Source organism: Puccinia triticina, chromosome 2A, assembly GCF_026914185.1.
Source record: "Puccinia triticina chromosome 2A, complete sequence".
Classification (NCBI taxonomy): domain Eukaryota; kingdom Fungi; phylum Basidiomycota; class Pucciniomycetes; order Pucciniales; family Pucciniaceae; genus Puccinia; species Puccinia triticina.
This window is the reverse complement of record NC_070559.1, coordinates 4,291,412-4,309,139: the sequence shown is the minus strand read 5'-3', so window position 1 is coordinate 4,309,139 and position 17,728 is coordinate 4,291,412. Positions and strand designations below refer to the sequence as shown.

The following is a 17,728-nucleotide window of genomic DNA, read 5'->3' as shown; positions in this document are numbered from 1 at the left end:
CTTTCAATTTGAATGACTCTGCCTAAAACATAACCTTTACAGTTACTTTACCACCCAGTTACTGATAACTGGTGGCTGAGTTACGTTATCCAATTTGAGTAAGGGTCAGCCTAAAGGCACACCAAAAAATTACTCAAAGCACACCATGTTTTTGGTGTGCGGGGGTGGCTGCACCAAGAAAATTGGTGTGAACGGCCAAAAAACACCAATTCATTGGTGCGCCAGGCCGCGTACACCAATATTTATGGCGTACGGGTCCCGGCACACCAATTGCGCAGGTAAAATTGGTGTGCCAGCCTCAGGACGCCACAAAGTGGGGCATAGAAAATTGGCACACCCACCCTTTGGGCGTGCGGATTGGTTGCACGCCCAATAAGATGGCGTGCTCACGCCATTTAACCCCCCTTATTTCTCTTGGAGGGCTGGTAAAAATCCAGCTCCATCCAGGCGATCTACCAGATCACCTGGAAGAACACCCTTCCTTTGAGCTGGCTCGCCGGGAGGAATATGTACCTCTTGGAAAGCTAGACCTTTGACCGGCCCACCAAGGGTGTTTTTCCCAGTGAGCTGGTCAAAGTCAGCTCACCAAGAGGTATTTATTACTCTTGGCGAGGTGGATTTGTACCAGCTCACCGAGAGTTATTTATTACTCTTGGTGAGCTGGATTTGTACCAGCTCTCCAGGAGGTATTAATTTGTCTTGGCGAGCTGAAATTTGACCAGCTTGCAAGGAAAAACACCCACAGTGAGCTGGTCAAAGGTCTAGCTCATTGAGAGGTGTGTATTCCTTCCAGAAGAGGATTATGTACCTCTCCAGGCAAGGAAAAATCAGCTCCATCTCACTGAGAGCTCTTTACAAGCTGAAATTTGGCATTGGCGTGCTAGGCCTGGGGACGCCAAAAATGTTGGTTTTGAAACTTGCGCTGCGCAGGCGGTAGCGCATCTTGTGAGGAAAAGTCTGAAACATCAAGAAACTCAATCTCATCAAAATAAACCTAATCAGTTGATCCCTTCTTCCATCTTGCTCACTCATCCGGGACCTTTTCCTCATCAAATCTTAAATCTTCTTCAATTGGGGTTCTCAAAGTTGTGACATAGCGGCATATTGTCTTTTGAAAATATCTTGGATTTTTACACCGTTCGGATTTCCGAAGTATGTACCTATGGTGCATATGACAGCTTTAATTCCGCTGTTTCTGACCCGGTTTCGGACCAACACAGCGGTCATATGATATGATGACCGCTGACCCGAGCACCATATCGCCAAACCCACCAACACCAACCTCGTCAAACCCACCAACACCAACCTCGTCAAACCCACCAACACCAACCTCGCCAAACCCACCAACACCAACCCCACCATCATCTCTTGATGGCTTATCGCCCCCACTCCGCCGCAACCAAAATCGCAATCATCCAAATGGCAAAGCAAGGCCTCTCGATAGCGTCTATCAAGCAATTGTTGGGTGTACAATTTTCACCGCAGTCATTCCGCCGATGGAAGCACCTCGTCAACGAAACCCGCTGCATCATCAAGGACCCCAATGGCTACAAGGCCCGCGGACGACCTTCCAGTCTCACTTGAAATGAGTGTAACTTCATGATAGAGCTTGTACGCTCCGAGCCCGGCCTCTTCCTGGACGAAATCCAAGAGCAATTGTACGACTCTTCCGGTGTCCTCCTGAGTACCTCAGGTGTTCACAGGACTCTTGTTGAGAAACTCTCGATCACGTTGAAAAAACCGGACACAAAGAATATCCGCAAGTCCCTCGCAGCAAAGTATGCGTATGTTGAACGCATGGAGTACTACCCTGCGGAATTCTTGGTCTTCACCGGTAAGCTGATTGATTCTCTTTTCATTGGTATCAGCTGACAAACCATTTTCGTCTCTTATCCTGCTCAGATGAGAGCTCCTTTGCAGACAAGGATCTCCTCCAAACATATGTGATGTCCAAAAAAGGAACCCCCTCGGCAAGGTTCATTGTCAACCAGAACCCAGATCGCCTCAGCTTACTCCCAGCCATCTCGATTGATGGACTTGTGGCCCTCACCACTACAGCTGAGACGTTCAATGGTTGGAAGTTTGAACACTTCCTAGAATTTGACTTGGTGAGTCTTTTTCCTTATGATCTCCCTATCCTTTCTAATCTAACCCTTTCCTTTTAGCTCCCTCGAATGAATAGGTACCCAGATGTGAACTCAGTCCTTGTGGCCGACAACGCGGCGATCCATTGAGGCAATCGTGTCCGAGAGCTTTGCCATGCCGCCGGGGTACGACTTCTTTTCCTGCCGCCCTATTGCCCGGAGTTGAACCCTATCAAACTCTGTTTTGCGGCAATCAAGCAGCACTTGAGGGACTCACAGCTCTTGAATCACACCGACAACCCAGAATGGGAGATCCGCCAAGTTGCTGGTGAAACATTGACAGCCGAGTTGTGCTACAAGTTATACCGCCAATGCGGATACTGTGTGCCAACCCAATGAATTCGAGTCCGATACGTCCGAGTCCTTTCCCCGAGTGCCTTCAAGTCCAGTCCGATACACATGTCAGAGTCCTGTTTTATTCCTCAGAGTGCTGCCTTCAAGTCCGATCCCGAGTCCAATAAGTTGTCCGAATGCCTTCAAGTCCTACCAGTCCGATACACATGTCCCAGTCCTGTTTTATTCCTCCAAGTGCTGCCGTCAAGTCCGATCCCAAGTCCAATAAGTTGTCCGAGTGCCTTCAAGTCCAACCAGTCCAATACACATGTCCGAGTCCTGTTTTATTCCTCCCAGTGCTATCCCAAGTCCTTCCTCCAAGTGCTATCCCAAGTCCAACCTTCAAGTCCAATACACATGTCTGAGTCCAGTTTTATTCCTCTGAGTGCTCACAGTCCGTCCATTCTGAGTCCTTCCATGCCTTTACATGTCTGATCCCCTTTCCTTTTCCCTATTCCGTGTTCTTACATCTCTGAGCCCCTTTCCTTTACTTTTCCCTCCCAAACATGTCTCAATTGCTTCAGTTAGTAGTGTGATTTCATAGCTACATTGTTGGAAATCCTTGTGTTTCAAAAGTACATGCGGTGATAGAGGGAAAATAAAAAAGAGATATTCTCTGCTATTGAGGATTGAGGAGCGCGGTGTTCCTTAGAAGTAACCAATACTCCGTGGAGCGCGGTGTTGAGATGATACAGACATGAAAAGGGAAACTGTCTAGTTCTAATGATGATGGATGAGATCTATGATGATTGTCTGTCGAGATGATACGGACATGAGAAAAAAATGAGATGATACAGAAAGAAAAGCAAGATCTGTAAATGTCCGCTATTGAGGAGCACGGCGCTTCTCAAATTTCTTAGTGTTGTTTCTTAACTGGGCAATGATGCCAGGAGACAAGCCCCAACGGGCCATGTGTCTTGAGTAATACTAGCGGATTTCAAGAAGCTAGGATGGGTGATATCTTTCTCGACAAGGATTTGAAGGACTTCCTCTTTCTTACTTGGCTTGATTTTGACGAAGTCAAGGTACTCCGCCATGAGATCTTCATCGGGTTCTACTACCGAGGAGCTGTCCAATTCCTCGGCGGCGGCGGAGTTGTGATAAGGTTCAGGGTGTGTTTCCTCCACGACAACATGCGACAATGTTGATCTAGTCAATGGTTGTTTCCATTTTCCTTTTGTTTCTCTGCTTCACACATGTCACATTCTTTTTCTTTGTCACTCACATGTTACACATTGTAGCTAGTCTTCCTGATGCAGCGGGCGTGGAAGGATTCTCTCCTCGTCCTTTCACACCCATCTTCACTCGCCGTTGCCTCGTGCCCGCTCGCATCAGGTATAGTATTGTGTTTTCTTTTTCTTTCTTCTTGTTTTTCCTGTGCTCAATGATTACTCATCCTTTCACACCCATCTTCACTCGCCGTCGCCTCGTGCCCGCTTGCATCAGTCTGAGTTTAGCTCATCAGACAATTTCCTCTTCTTGTAGGCTGAAAGCTTCTCAAATTGAAGCGAGGCTGGGGGTGCATTATAGTTAAAACCATCGACTTCTTTTAACTACAATCAGGCAATTCAACAGAGTCAGCCAGTATCATCAGTGTAATAAAATTTAGGACCAAGTTAACGTACTATTTCACGCGCCCAGAGTTGGGTGTTATGAGCCGTCAAGGGGATGTATCGGCAGGGGTCTGTCGGATCAATGTACACCGGCCATTTCGACATATATTTGACGTTGGGCGGGTGCTTTGCATAGATATGGTTCATGACCACATCAAGGGCATTGAAGTCGCTGGCTTTTGGATTTGAGCCGGGAACGGAAGTTGCCGATGCAGAGGCAGAGCCCGCGGCGATCTGGGCGGCCCTCTCAGTTAACACGTGGGTTCTGATGTCAACATCAATCTGAGCTTCTTTTGCAACAGCTACTGGATTATTCATCTCAACGTGGAGGCCGGCATGGGTGTGATCCAGGAGATTCGCTTTCATTGTTTTGATCCAGTGCGAATAGGACTCTTCATTGTTGATTGTGTAGTTGAGCTTTTTACAGAACTCTGGAGTAGACTTGTAAGCCATTGATACCTGCCAGGAAAGAGTTCCTTTGGGGACCGCGTTATTGATGAGTTCATCAGCACCGTCCAAAATCTTGCCGGCCTCTGTAGCAACAAGGCTGCGAAATTCGACAAGGCTCAGTGAGCCTATATTGAAAGTTAAAGAAAAAACTTTCTTGGTCTTGACGGTATTCCATCCTACTTTGCCCGGTTTTGGGAAATAGAGCTTGAAAGTCGTGCTGCAATGTGCCTTTTGTGGTGGCTGGAAGGAACAAGGTTTAGTTCATCATCAACATGAACCCAACCAACCTTGAAAGGAAAGAACTCACGGTGGAATTAGCCGCTTCCGTGCCGTCTAGACCAGAAACACGTTGTGGTGACCCATTTCGTGGTCAGCTAGTCAGGAGCAATCACCACCGCCAGCAACATCAAGATCAAGACTCTATTCTTTTTTTCACCCCTCAAGACTCAAGAACCCCTCCCCTTCAAGATCCTCAAGATTCATACACTCCATCCCTGATCATTCCTCCAACTCTCCCCCTTTCCTCTCTCTTTCCACTTCTCTTTCCAAACACTTTCTCCCATTCCCTTTCTTTCTCAGTTTCCCAGCTCATTCTTCAGTTTCTTGGTCCTAACACAGCGCCTGCTGTGGGTTTATTCTCTGGTTGTTTCTGGTCCTCTTCCTTCTGTTTGTTCTGTTTGTTCTGTCTGTTCTGCCCTGAGTGTTTCTGCCTTCTCTTTCCTCTTTTCCCTTTTTCTTCTTTGGTTCTTTTCTTTCTGTCTCATCTCACTGTGATCTCCTTATTTCCTTGTTTTGTGTTCTCTTTTCCCTTTTTCTCTTGTTTGTTGTGTGTGTGTGCGCGCGTAGCGCGCGGAGGATGTGATGAAATGTATGTGACATGTCACCCTGAGTCCAAGTTCAGCTCGAACTTGGATGAGGGGTGGCCATGGCATTCTGATCCCCAGAATACGGACCATCAAGAGTTTATAGATCATATCTTCAGAGTTTCAACTTTTGGGCTCCGCCCGCCGATCATCTTTCATTGAGAGTCTCATATTCCCTTCCCTTTCTTTTTTTTTTTTAAGATCACTCCTCATCCCCTCATCAACAAAACAACCGCCGCCGAGGATCCAAACCCCCCGGCGAACCTCTCAAAACCACCACACACCCACAGCTATCCCAGATCCCCCCCCCCATTTTCCAGCGCTCATTCCTACGGACCATCCAGCCACGAGGGCAGCCTAAAGAACAAATCTCCCCTCACACGACTGCCGCCGCCTAGCACGGACAGGAGTCCCTCAACGTGCGCGAGCGCGCTCTGCATCCGAAAGATATCCCATTTGCGGGGGTGGATTAGCCCTTGCGAAGAGGTCAATGCCAAATCGTGACATGTTGGATGGGATGGAAGTTGTGAATCAGGCTTGGCGTGGATGGCTGATGGATGGAGCTTGGTCTGGCGGGGTTTGAACTTTGATTGATATGACAGTACTTTCATCATCACATAACCAATGATGACATCATGGGTTTTTGATGCCATAATGAATTAATTTAAAAATCCTTATTTTTGTGTTTTTGAGACCAAGCTATTTTCAAAAGACAATATGTCATGCAAACATACAACTTTATTTGCAGGGGCTGTCAAACGCTTCCCTGCAAAAAAGGTGTGTATGCAGTATGTCACATTTGTATGTTTTCAACTTTGAGAACCCTAAATCTCTCAGACTCAATCAGCTCCAGCAAGATTTGAAATATGTTCTCGCCAATTCAACTCAAGACGGCGCTTCTTTCTCAATTGCCAATATCTCTCGACGGCGCTCAACCTCTCAAGTATCCAAATTGGTGAGAAGGCACCAAAGCAACTCAGAACATCTCCTCGATTCTCACTGATCATCTATTCAATTCAATAGCTATCTTTCTTATACACATATCTTCTTGCTTCCCTTCTTGTCCTCCCGATCAGATTCTCTCTCCACTTGGTTTGTTCTTGTCCTCATTGATCCTCTCCTCATACTTCCAACTCACCTCATTTCTTTCTTAGTCTTGTCATTCTATTGTCCATTCTTCCCATATCTATCTTTATCAAATCAGGGTTGGTTATCCTTTATCTCATTTTCTGTTCTTCCTTCTATTGCCTATTTCTCATCATCATGTTTTGTAGTCTCTGGTTTTGGATTTTGTGAAATACAGTTGCAGGTTCTTTAGTTGTTGTGCCAAGCAGCTATACACCAACATTTTTTGGGGTATTGGTGTCTCTGTTCCCATAAGCCTGCAGACTTGGATGATCAGAGTTCTCACACCATTCTTTTTGGCCTAGTCAATATGGCGTGCCCGCCCTGAGCACACCTTTTTGACATGCTCTTAGTAAAGTTTTGGTGTCACTTTAGGCTGAACCTTTGTGTCAACCCTTGAGACATTTATAATGTCCAAGAGGGCTGCAAAATATTATAATTACTAATATAATATACAATTGTATAAGATGCGCAGGCGCAGAGATTAAACTGTTCTAATTAAATGCAAACACAGAGCGCAGAGCATAGAGCTAAAAAATGTTTAATTATAAGCTGTGTGATAGAGCAGTGCTATGGAGTGCGAGAGCTGTGCGCAATAAAACAGAAGAATGCACATATGCGTAAGTTAAGAACAGCCATAAGCTGTAGAAATGATAATCAAGAATTAAAAAACACAGAAAGCAAGTAGTGAAGAAAAACTTTGACATGCATGATGAGAAGATCACAACCAAAGCCAGGGAAGAGAGAATGGTTTTCTCTTTGAAATAGTTAGAGAGATTCTCTTCATCCCCCCAGAGAAAAACAGATTAACTACCCAAAATTGTAAACAAAAGGTAACATACTACTTAGGATGACTCTGTACTAGACTACTAAATTTTAGTACTCAAGTATCAGACTCTTTTATCTAGTATCTTCCTTACTCTACTTTAGTGATTGGAACAGGACAATTATTGATATAAATATCTTGTGACCCTTTCCTCAGATTTGTTAGAATTTGTTAAGCCATTGTACTCAATACTAATAGAGATATTGCTACCAGGTACTTACTCTGTAAGTTTAAACTCTCTACCCTTACAAAATGTTATAGGATACTCCTCTATTATATATATCCTTTCCCAAATCCCTTACCATTTTTACTAGCTAATAGATATCCTTACAAACACAAATACTATAAAAGTTTAATCTTGGTTTTTTTGGTAATAACCCAACCGTGCAATCATAGCCGGAAAGAAACCAATAGATCTTATAAATATCTTTGATCTAACCTCTGATAGACTTCTATTGGAGAGGCTAGCTACAAGCAGCTTAAACATTCCTTGAGGACTAGACAAGTATAAGCGCTACAGATGCTAATATAAATTTCATCATTCTTCTCTTATATTCTCTTCCTCTCTATTACTATTGTATCTAGATTGGTATAGTAATTATATATATATAATTAATAAATCCTTGTCCAACTGGTTCCCTACGCGGGGATGCCAGCTGACACTTTGCGTAATTGTATAACACAGTTTCAGTTACAATAACAGGTATTGTAATGTTTATAGTGGGTCGTTATACAGGACTCACCAAATGTGACAGCAGGCATCTCGCTGTTGCTGCGGTCCACAGCAAAGATTTAGTGGGGATTCAAACCCCATGCAACACTTCACTGCCATGTGTCACCCCCACATGCTGCCCACCTAAAAGAATGACACCGTTTTGTTGGCCAAGTACAAGAGGAGTATGCACACACCCCCCCCCATGGCCAATGCTGACCGGTAATCCAGAGGAATGATACATACACACTCCCCTCAATTACCAGTGCTGATTGCCATCTGGGGGAATAAGTACTCCTCTTGATAGAAATCAGTTATCAAGGGATCAGGGGAGTGTGTTTCTCTTGTTGACTAAGGGAGTAGCAAATCCCCTTTGTGATCTGTCTGGGTTGGTTATTGAGAGGAGTTGCTACTCCCCTAGATGAGACCAGTCATTGAGGGGAGTATCAACTCCCCTTGATGAGACCAGTCATTGAGGGGAGTATCAACTCCCCTTGATGAGACCAGTCATTGAGGGGAGTATCAACTCCCCTTGATGAGACCAGTCATTGAGGGGAGTATCAACTCCCCTTGATGAGACCAGTCATTGAGGGGAGTATCAACTCCCCTCAATGATTGGTTGGTGTTGGTCATCAAGGGGAGTTGTTACTACCCTTGATGACCGGTTTAAAGGGAGTTGCTACTCCCCTCGCTGACCAGTCTGGGTTGGTCATTGAGATGAGTTGCTACTCCCCTTGATGATTGGTAGGTACCGGCAACCAAGGAGAGTCCACCTCCTCTCGATGCCCGGCATTTGCTGGTCACCAAGGAGAGGTGGGAGTAGCAACTCCCTGACAATAGGTCTGCGCCAGGCATCAATTGAAGTCCACCTGCCCTCAATGACCGCCTCCAGCAGTGTGTTTGGGGTGCGCCCCTCATGTACACCATCTCTGTTGGAGAAAATTGGATTGCACCCCAATATCTTAAGCTCTTCTGGAGTTTTGATGCAAGCACCCCGATTTTTTTGGGGTGGCCAGGTGGGTACCCCTTGAAGATTGGGGTGTAATTAAGAATACCCCAATTTTGCTGGTGTACCCAGTAGTGTACCCCTTTTTGTTGGTGTACATGAAGTAAAAACTTGGGGTGCATTTAGCATGCCCCTTAACCTAACACACAGGGCAACATTGATGATATGGGGGCATGGAATGCACAGCTCAGCTACTGTTTAAACATTAACCCAGAGCGGGGCGCCCATGGATTGAGGGCCATGCACTGTGCCTTGCTTGACCCAGTCTTTCATGTGAGGTGACCAGCTAAGTGCATCTCACATGCCCACTGTGTTCATGTGAGCCTGAGGTATATCCGTTGGCCAGAGACCGGGAGTCTGGCATGTCAAGCCAGACTCTACCAAGCTAGACCAGCACGCTCTGGATGCAGAGCTAGCCAAGGAGGAACCCAGTGGACCGGCTCACAAAGATGGCACACTTCCTGCCATTTAGGAAGAGTATTACAGCGGAGGAACTGGTGGAATTAATGATGCGGCAGATGTGGAAAACCCACAGCATGCCTAAAATCATAATGTTGGATAGAGGAAGTATCTTTATTTCAAAAGTGACAAAAGAGCTTGGGGAATGCTTAGGTATACATCTAGGGTAAGCCTAAATGCACCCCAAAAATTTACTTCATGTACACCAACATTTTGGTGTACCCACATGTGCACCCCAATCCTACTGGGGTGCACTTGTGGAGTACCAATTTATTGGTGCGCAGACCTGCTTAGCCCAAAAACATTGGGGTGCAGGTGTTAAAACCCCCAGATTTCTTCAATTTTTGGGGTGAAATTTAATTTACACCAAATGAAATGGTGTACATAAGTAGCACACCCCATTGAGGCAAGTTACTCCCCCACCCACCCACCCGGCTTGTTAGACCTGTACACATTGGTCATTGAGGCAAGTAGCACCCCTTGATGACCAACACAGACTGGTCATCAAGGGTGCTACTCCCCTCAATGACCAGCACAACTGTTCATCAAGGGGAGTAGCACCTCCCCTCAATGACCAACACAGACCGGTCATCACGGGGGGTGCTACTCCCCTTGATTAGAGATGGGCGCACAGAACCCATTGCAAGTATCCGCTATCCGCTGGCGGGTACCCGCCAGCGGATGCGGATGTCTGAGATTCCGGCAGAATCCAGCGGGTACCTGTGTATTCCGGCGGTTATCCGCTCTCCCTAGGGTATGGGAGCTGCGGCGGTTGGCAGCCATAAAGCCTTTCTATGTTGCTGTCAATCGGGGGGAGTCGCTCCTGGTCAACAGCAATTACATAAAATAGTTGACCGGGATGAGTCCTTCCTGGTCAACAGGCATATGTATCAAGCAGTTGACCGGGAAAAATCCCTGCCGGTTGACAACTAGACATACCAGTTGACCGGGAGGGACGACTATACACATCAGTCAACCAGGAGGAATCCCTCCCGGTCAACAACTATACACACCAGTCAACCTGGAGGAATCCCTCCCGGTTGACAACTAGACATACCAGTTGACCGGGAGGAATCCCTCCCAGTCAACAACTATACACACCAGTCAACCGGGAGGAATCCCTCCCGGTTGACAGTCATATCGAGCAGTCAACTGGGAGGCGTCCCTCCTGGTCAACAGCCATATGGAGCAGCCGGCCAGGAGAAGTGCCTCCTGGTTGACTGACATATGCAGCAGTCAATTGGTAAGCACGTTTTGAAGGGCGGGTATCCAAAGATACCCGCGCGGTTATCCGCCCAGGCACGCGGGTACCCACTGTCAGATGCGGATGCGGATTCCAGGAAATGGCTGAAATTGGCCGCGGGTATCTGAACACGCGCGGGTACCTGGATGTGAAGCACCCATCTCTACCCTTGATGTCCAGCACAATAATCCATCAAGGGGAGTAGCACCTCCCCACGATGCCCGGCACAGATTGGTCATCAAGGGGAGGAATTGATGACCGATCTGTGCTGGCCATCAAGGGGAGGGAGCGTAGCACCCCCTGTTGAGTTGTCTGTTAGTCTGCTACCATGATGTATCACCACAGTATGGAGGGCTGTCGATCGGCCCATGAGCACTACCAACCAACCACCCAGCTGGCAGCCACAAGCGTCTGTAGCCTAGTTGGTAAAGGCAGCACTCTAGTATGTGTCTCAGCATAGCTGAGGTCGTGAGTTCGACTCTCACCAGACACATCTTCATTTTACAGTCTCTACACCCCCCTCAATGACTGGTCTGTGTTGGTCATTGAGGGGAGGTGATACTATCCAGAGGAATAGCACACCAGGAAAAAAAATAGTCACTTGATGGCAAGTGACATGATGCAGATTTGGTTTCTGCTCCAGAGCTACTCCAGCGCTGCTCCAAGTCTGCTCCACCAGCACTTGTAGAGCTTGCAGGACTGCACCAGAGCACTCAATGTGGCACAGTCAGCTGATCCTAATTTTATACCAGGAACAGCTGATGCTCATCATAAGCTGAGCAGTAGGAATTGACTGAGCCTGGGCCAAAGCTGAGCATTGGCTGAGCCTGGGCCAAAGCTGAGCATTGGCTGAGCCTGGGCCACAGCTGAGCATTGGATATTCCAAGCCTGATACAAATCCAAGTGTCAGCTGGACCAAGAATATTCCAAATCTGAGCATCAGCTTAGCCAACAATGGTCCAAAGCTGAGCATCATCTTGGAAAAGGCTTGTGCAGAGCTTAGGATCAGCTGGGACAATACTGTTCCAAAGATTAACACCAGCTGGCCCAAACCTTCTTAAAAGCTGAGCATCAGCTGAGCCAATGCTGGTACAAAACTGAGCATTGGCTGAGCCAAGGCTGTTCTAAAGCTGAGTATCAGATGTTTTGAGACTATTAAAAAGATCAATATCACCTGAGCCAAGGCTGTTCCACAGCTGAGCATCAGCTGAGCCAAGGCTGGTCCACAGCTGAGCATCAGCTGAGCCAAGGCTGGTCCACAGCTGAGCATCAGCTGAGCCAAGGCTGTTCCATAGCTGAGCATCAGATGAGCCAAGGCTGGTCCACAGCTGAGCATCAGCTGAGACAAGGCTGGTCCACAGCTGAGCATTGTCTTAGCCAAGGTTGGTCCACAGCTCAGCATCAGCTGAGCCAAGGCTGGTCCACAGATGAGCATAAGCTGTTACAGGAGTGGTCAGACTCAGAATCTGAGCATTGGCTGGGCCAAGATTTATCCAAAGCTGAAAATCAGCTGAGCCAATACTGGTCCAAAGCTGAGCATTTGCTGGGCCAATGATAGTCCTAGTATGAGTCTAAGATGAGCCATGAGTGGAATAAAGCTGAAACGCAGCTGGGCCAGGACTGGTTCTGATCTGGGCAACAAAGCTGAGCATGAGCTGGGCAACAAAGCTGAGCATAAGCTTGGAGCTAAAGCTGAGTATCAGCTGACCAGAAATGGGGATCAGTGGTACCCAGTGAAAACTGAGGATCTCCTGTGGAAATTCTGAAAGTGTTTAGATGGTGGGTAGATGGTGGGTAGATGATGTGTAGATGGTGGGTAGATGGTGGGTAGCCTGCTGGAGCTGGCATGATGTCACTTGTCATCAAGTGACTATTTTTTTTTCCTGGTGGCACCTCACATCGATGACCGGCACAGGCGGGTCATTGAGGGGATTCGCACCTCCCCTCGATGACCAATCTGTGCCGGCCTTCAAGAGGAGATGCTACTCCCCTCAATGACCGGTCTGTGTTGGTCATCAAGGGGAGGTGCTACTCCCCTCAATGAACAATGGTGCTGGTCATCAAGGGGAGTAGCACCCTTGATGACCGGAACAATTGTGCCGGTCATTGAGGGGAGTAGCACCCTCAATGACCGGTCCGTGTGATGGTCATTGAGGGGTGCTACTCCCCTCAATGACTGATGTGTAGTTGGGCGGGTGGGTGCAGCGGCACCCCAGATACATCTGGGGTGTTGAGTGGCTCACCCCTTTCACAGGGTGACATATTGGAGTACTGGGGGTTTGCACCCCAGTATGATGGGGTATTGTGTAGAGATGGCATCAGGTACCCGTTTGCGGGTACCCGCTACTCGTTTGCGGGTACCTGCTTTCAGGAGCAGGTACCCGGAAACAGGTGCCGGGTGCGGGTGCGGGTGTCCAATATCACTGAAATTTCAGGCAGGTACCTGCACCCGCCACAGGTACCTGAGCCAGAAAGTGCCTTCCTACAGGGTAGGGATGGCGCTGGGTACCATTTTGCAGGTACCTGTCGCCTGTAGGCGGGTACCTGTCTGGTGTGGCAGGTACCCACCAGTGGGTGCCGGGTGCGGGTGCGGGTGTGGGTGTCCAAATTTTGTGAAAATTTGGGCAGGTACCTGCACCCGCCATGGGTACCCGGGTGCAAAGTGCCATCTCTAGTATTGTGGCTGTGTACACCATAGATTTCACCGGCCTTGTCAGCCACAGAGTACGTGTCACAGTACCTTACACGTACCAAGTACCTGCAATTGTTCACATTACATATAGTCCATTCCTTTTACACCTTTATTACATATGTATATCATTTGATACAAGCTTAAGAATGTACTCCTGTTCTACATTACATTACAGATAACCATAGTTAAATACAGTTACCATAATGTACTGTTGTTATGAGAGTTAAGTTACGTGCAACAGTAAGATTACAATACATTGTAATATTACTGTACACGTGAAATACCCCAAGACAGGTATCACTCATTTATCCCCTGTTACGCCTCAGTCCCCATTTACATAATATATTGGTTATGATATAATTACATAAACAATACATGATGTAATCCAATTCAAAGAGCACTGAATGGAATCAATGATTGGTTATGATCAGCTAGTGTGCACTGCTACTGATCCAGGATCAGTACTGATCATTACACTGCCCTGATCATTTCCAATGTTGATCCTCATGAGGATCTGCTTCCCTTGAGCGCTTCCAGTTCCCCCCTGGTCCTGAAGCGCCTCCAAGCGCCTCATATTCCCTCCTGCTCTTTCCCCTCTATATAAACACGCCCCTCAGGACTGTTTATCCCTCAGAATATTATTACAGCAAAGTTTAACCCATACTATAGTTAAACAGTGCTTTCATTCTCACCCATCATTCAATTCAGGAATACTCTCATCTCTTGATTACCCTTACCTTTCTGTAGGTAAAACCACGAACCCAAGTTGAGTTATTCCTTGGATGCCTATTAACACTCTGTGTTGATCTGGATGCGCCTTAATTGAGCAAGCCTCTCAGTCAAGATTACTGATAGAGTGAAACCTTTTACAGGTCTTACCACGAACCCATTGGCCCATCCTTGGCATCTTACACCATCATCTTGATAGTAACAACCCTCTCAGACACGGTTAGTTACATACAGGCTGACAGGCCGGGGGTACCCTGTGGCTCACCCCAAATTACATGGGGTATGAGGTGCTGTACCCCATCTTCACAGGGCTGCGCAAAAGTACACCCCAAGTGGTTTGGGGTACATTTCAGCAGTACCCCTTTTTGGTGTACATGAAGTAAATGCTTGGGGTGCATTTAGGCTGACCCATACATCTATGCCCCTCCACAGCCTTCCACCCCCAGAAAGATGGCCAATCCAAAATTGCAAACAAAGCAGTAGAACAATACCTACTTCACTTTTTACAGTACCAACAGGACAATTGGGAGGCGCTTCTGGCAACGGAGAAACTTGCTTACAACAACAATACACCCACATCGATGGGAATATTGCCTTTCAAAGCAAAGTACCACTACGATCCATGCTTTGGGGGTGTACTGTCATTGGACCAATGCATGCCGGCGGAAGCCAGAATGAATCTGATATCTTTGAAATACCAACTAAGTGCATAAAAAGGAGGCATGATCATGATAATGTTGGAAGAAATTTCTAGTACATGTCACATGTTCAGTCGCGCGCTCAAATCAACTTGCAGAAGTTTTCCCTCAGTCAGTTTCTCAGGGAACAAACTCAGAACAATCAAGATCAAACTCCAGAATCAAGAAAATTCTCCTGAAATCAAGTCTCAACACCAGAACCAATCAAGGTAATGTTGACGCTATCTAGTACTCAAGAACAATCACTCATCAGAAATTGTTGCTCAATAGTACACATTGGTCAAAGAGTCAGCGGGATTGTGTTATTGTTGAGAATACCTGATCAGGGGGAGGAGAGGTACTTGATTCAATGTTGTTCTCATTTCTCAAATAATCAACTTGATGTTTCTTCAATTTTTCAGTTGCTTGTCTCTCAATATCATCGCCTTCTCAACAGTCTGTCTATTCACAAAACCAAAAAACTCAATAGATAAAATACTCAACAACTCACTACAGTCTTATTGCTTATATTTCATTGATTAACTTTTGTTCTTGTTAAGTTTTTACTACTACTGGTTTTGAAGTGTTTGCAATTATACAAGATCTCTCTGAACTACAGATAACAGTTAAAATAGAAGAGATCAGGTTCTGGAAATGCTGATGCTGTTTCAAGGTATGATATTTTTCTAGGTTTTATAGAGAGAGTTATGACGCGAACAAAATTGCAATGTACATGACTTCGGTGAAATTGTAATGCCTAATTACGCTTATCGACTAAGTACGAGAGGACACAGAAGAGGGGTTGAAACAAGGGAAATGTGAATGCTCATGAAATTACGTTCCGTCCGCGAAAACCATGATAACATTCAAAAGGATTGTGTGTCGCGGGCGATTATATATGTGAAGTATTCGCAGAGCTCAACGGCTTGATTGTGATGTCGCCTCGTCGGATTCCAACATGAACTGGTAATATGTCGGGACTTGATCTGCGCTGGTGGAACCGCGGTTGGTTGGGTTCGTGGGAACTTGTTCGGCGCTGGTGGACCCGGGGTGGGCCAAGAGTTGCGCGGGGTCGGCGGATTGGCTTTCTGCGAAGAGTTTGTAGTAGCCCATGATTATTTTTTTCCCTGCGTGCTTGCACTGCGGTGAGCCGTCGTAGATTTTTTTGTTTAGGCTGAATACGAGGTGAAAAGAGCCCTCTGGTGTTATGATTACACATGCTGGGCAGTAATAATACGACTGTTGGATCGGAGTCCGTAGTGTGCAACCAGTTACTTTACACAAGTCTTCATTTTTGGCTTGGACGATACTAATGAGGGCATCTTGTGCAACCAAACCGCATAGGGATTTGCAAGAATAGTTAGGGCAGATGGGGAGGCGGGCTGGCGACACGACAACTGTAAGAGAGAGTATGAGAGCCATCAGAAGGCCGTGGGCAGCAATGGAGAGTTTCATCTGCGAGATGGTGCAAGGTTAAGCCGGTTGAGGATCGAATCAGCTTCGGCCTGGCGCTAAGATTTTCTTCGATGGTGGAATGCAGATGTGTATGGTGTCTTGCTTATGTGGAAAGCGACATTGGCGGCGTGTTTTTCTACCCTGCATCCATGACTAGCAAGACATGAGAACAGCGATGCTGACTCAGTAGAGAAACCCAGGTGTCTGAGACAAGCAAGGACAAGCAGGGCCCGACGGACGATGCCGGTTTCACTACCCACTGGTATGACCAAACAACAGGCTTAGCTTCAAACTGAAGAACCACTACAACATGGAAGAAATTCCAGATGCCCACTCATCCTGGAGGGCGGAGGTAAAAGTTGTGAGCGTGTCGTGAAGACTGTAGCCGAGCGCACCCGGCTGTACTTATCGGCGACTCCATAGGAATTACTACATACTACTATATGTAACTCATCACCACCTTACCAGCTTCACTGCTATGGAACAACCAAACGGGCTTTAGCCCCAAACGCAAGGGTGTCCTGACTTAACTAAGGCCCCAATTATAAACGCAATTTTGAGATTATTTTGAGATTATTTTGAAATCGTTTTGAAATCAAAACCAACTTTGTTTTGAGTTCTTTTCATTTCAAAATAATCCCAAAACTCTTCAAACACACCCGGGAGGGGTGTTTGAGATTCCAGAATCTCAAAATTTGTGGAATCAAAATTTTGAACAGGCAGTATGCCTGTATGATTGCCAGGCCACTGGTGCCTCAGACCCCCCCCCCCCATTTAATGGCTGTATGGTTGGCGGAGTTCGCCGGGCGGGGGTTGGCTGGCACATGAAAAAAACTGCTGCTGCAGTACCACTACCCTTACGAACACCTCCAGGAAGCCCGGGACCACCAGGGGCAATATGATCCTGCCCTTGGCGGCGGGACCACGGGACAAAACGCTCGTCAATACGGCTACGATCTCGCCGCAGATGATCCAAACGTCCATGGAGCCGGCCGCGCGTGCGTGTTGGCCTGGCGAGGTGTGGCGAGGTGTGGCGAGGTGTGCGGGTTCTTTTTTGGTTCAGACAGCCAAGGCTGAACAGGCAAGCTGTATTCTAACCAGCTTGCCCGTGTCACAGACATCTCGCCCCTGCCTGCCCACTCCGGCAGGCTACTTGCTCAGGGATGCACAATTGTTTATATGTGCACCCTGTTGTTTGAAGTTTTTCCGAGAGATTTTTGAAATCAAAAATCTTTCATATTGATTTCATTTTTGTTTCAAATTTCTTTTCAAATAGTTTCAAAATAAAACTCGAATATTTGTTTATAATTGGGGCCTAAGCCTCCCGTACGGTGGACCTGGCCCGACATTGGTTGTGCCACCCAAAACGAAAACAAAAAATGATTTCTGACACTCGTGTCA

General features: G+C 46.8%; 1 protein-coding gene across 1 annotated transcript; it reads right to left on the bottom strand.

Annotated features, from left to right (window-relative positions):
• Positions 1-15,790: 15,790 nt before the first annotated feature.
• Positions 15,791-15,985, bottom strand: PtA15_2A450 (uncharacterized protein; the record flags this gene model as incomplete). The annotated part of the gene is made up of 1 exon (XM_053166473.1): positions 15,791-15,985. One exon carries the CDS (start codon positions 15,983-15,985, stop codon positions 15,791-15,793), a length of 195 nt encoding a protein of 64 aa, XP_053017691.1.
• Between the last annotated feature and the right edge of the window lie 1,743 nt (positions 15,986-17,728).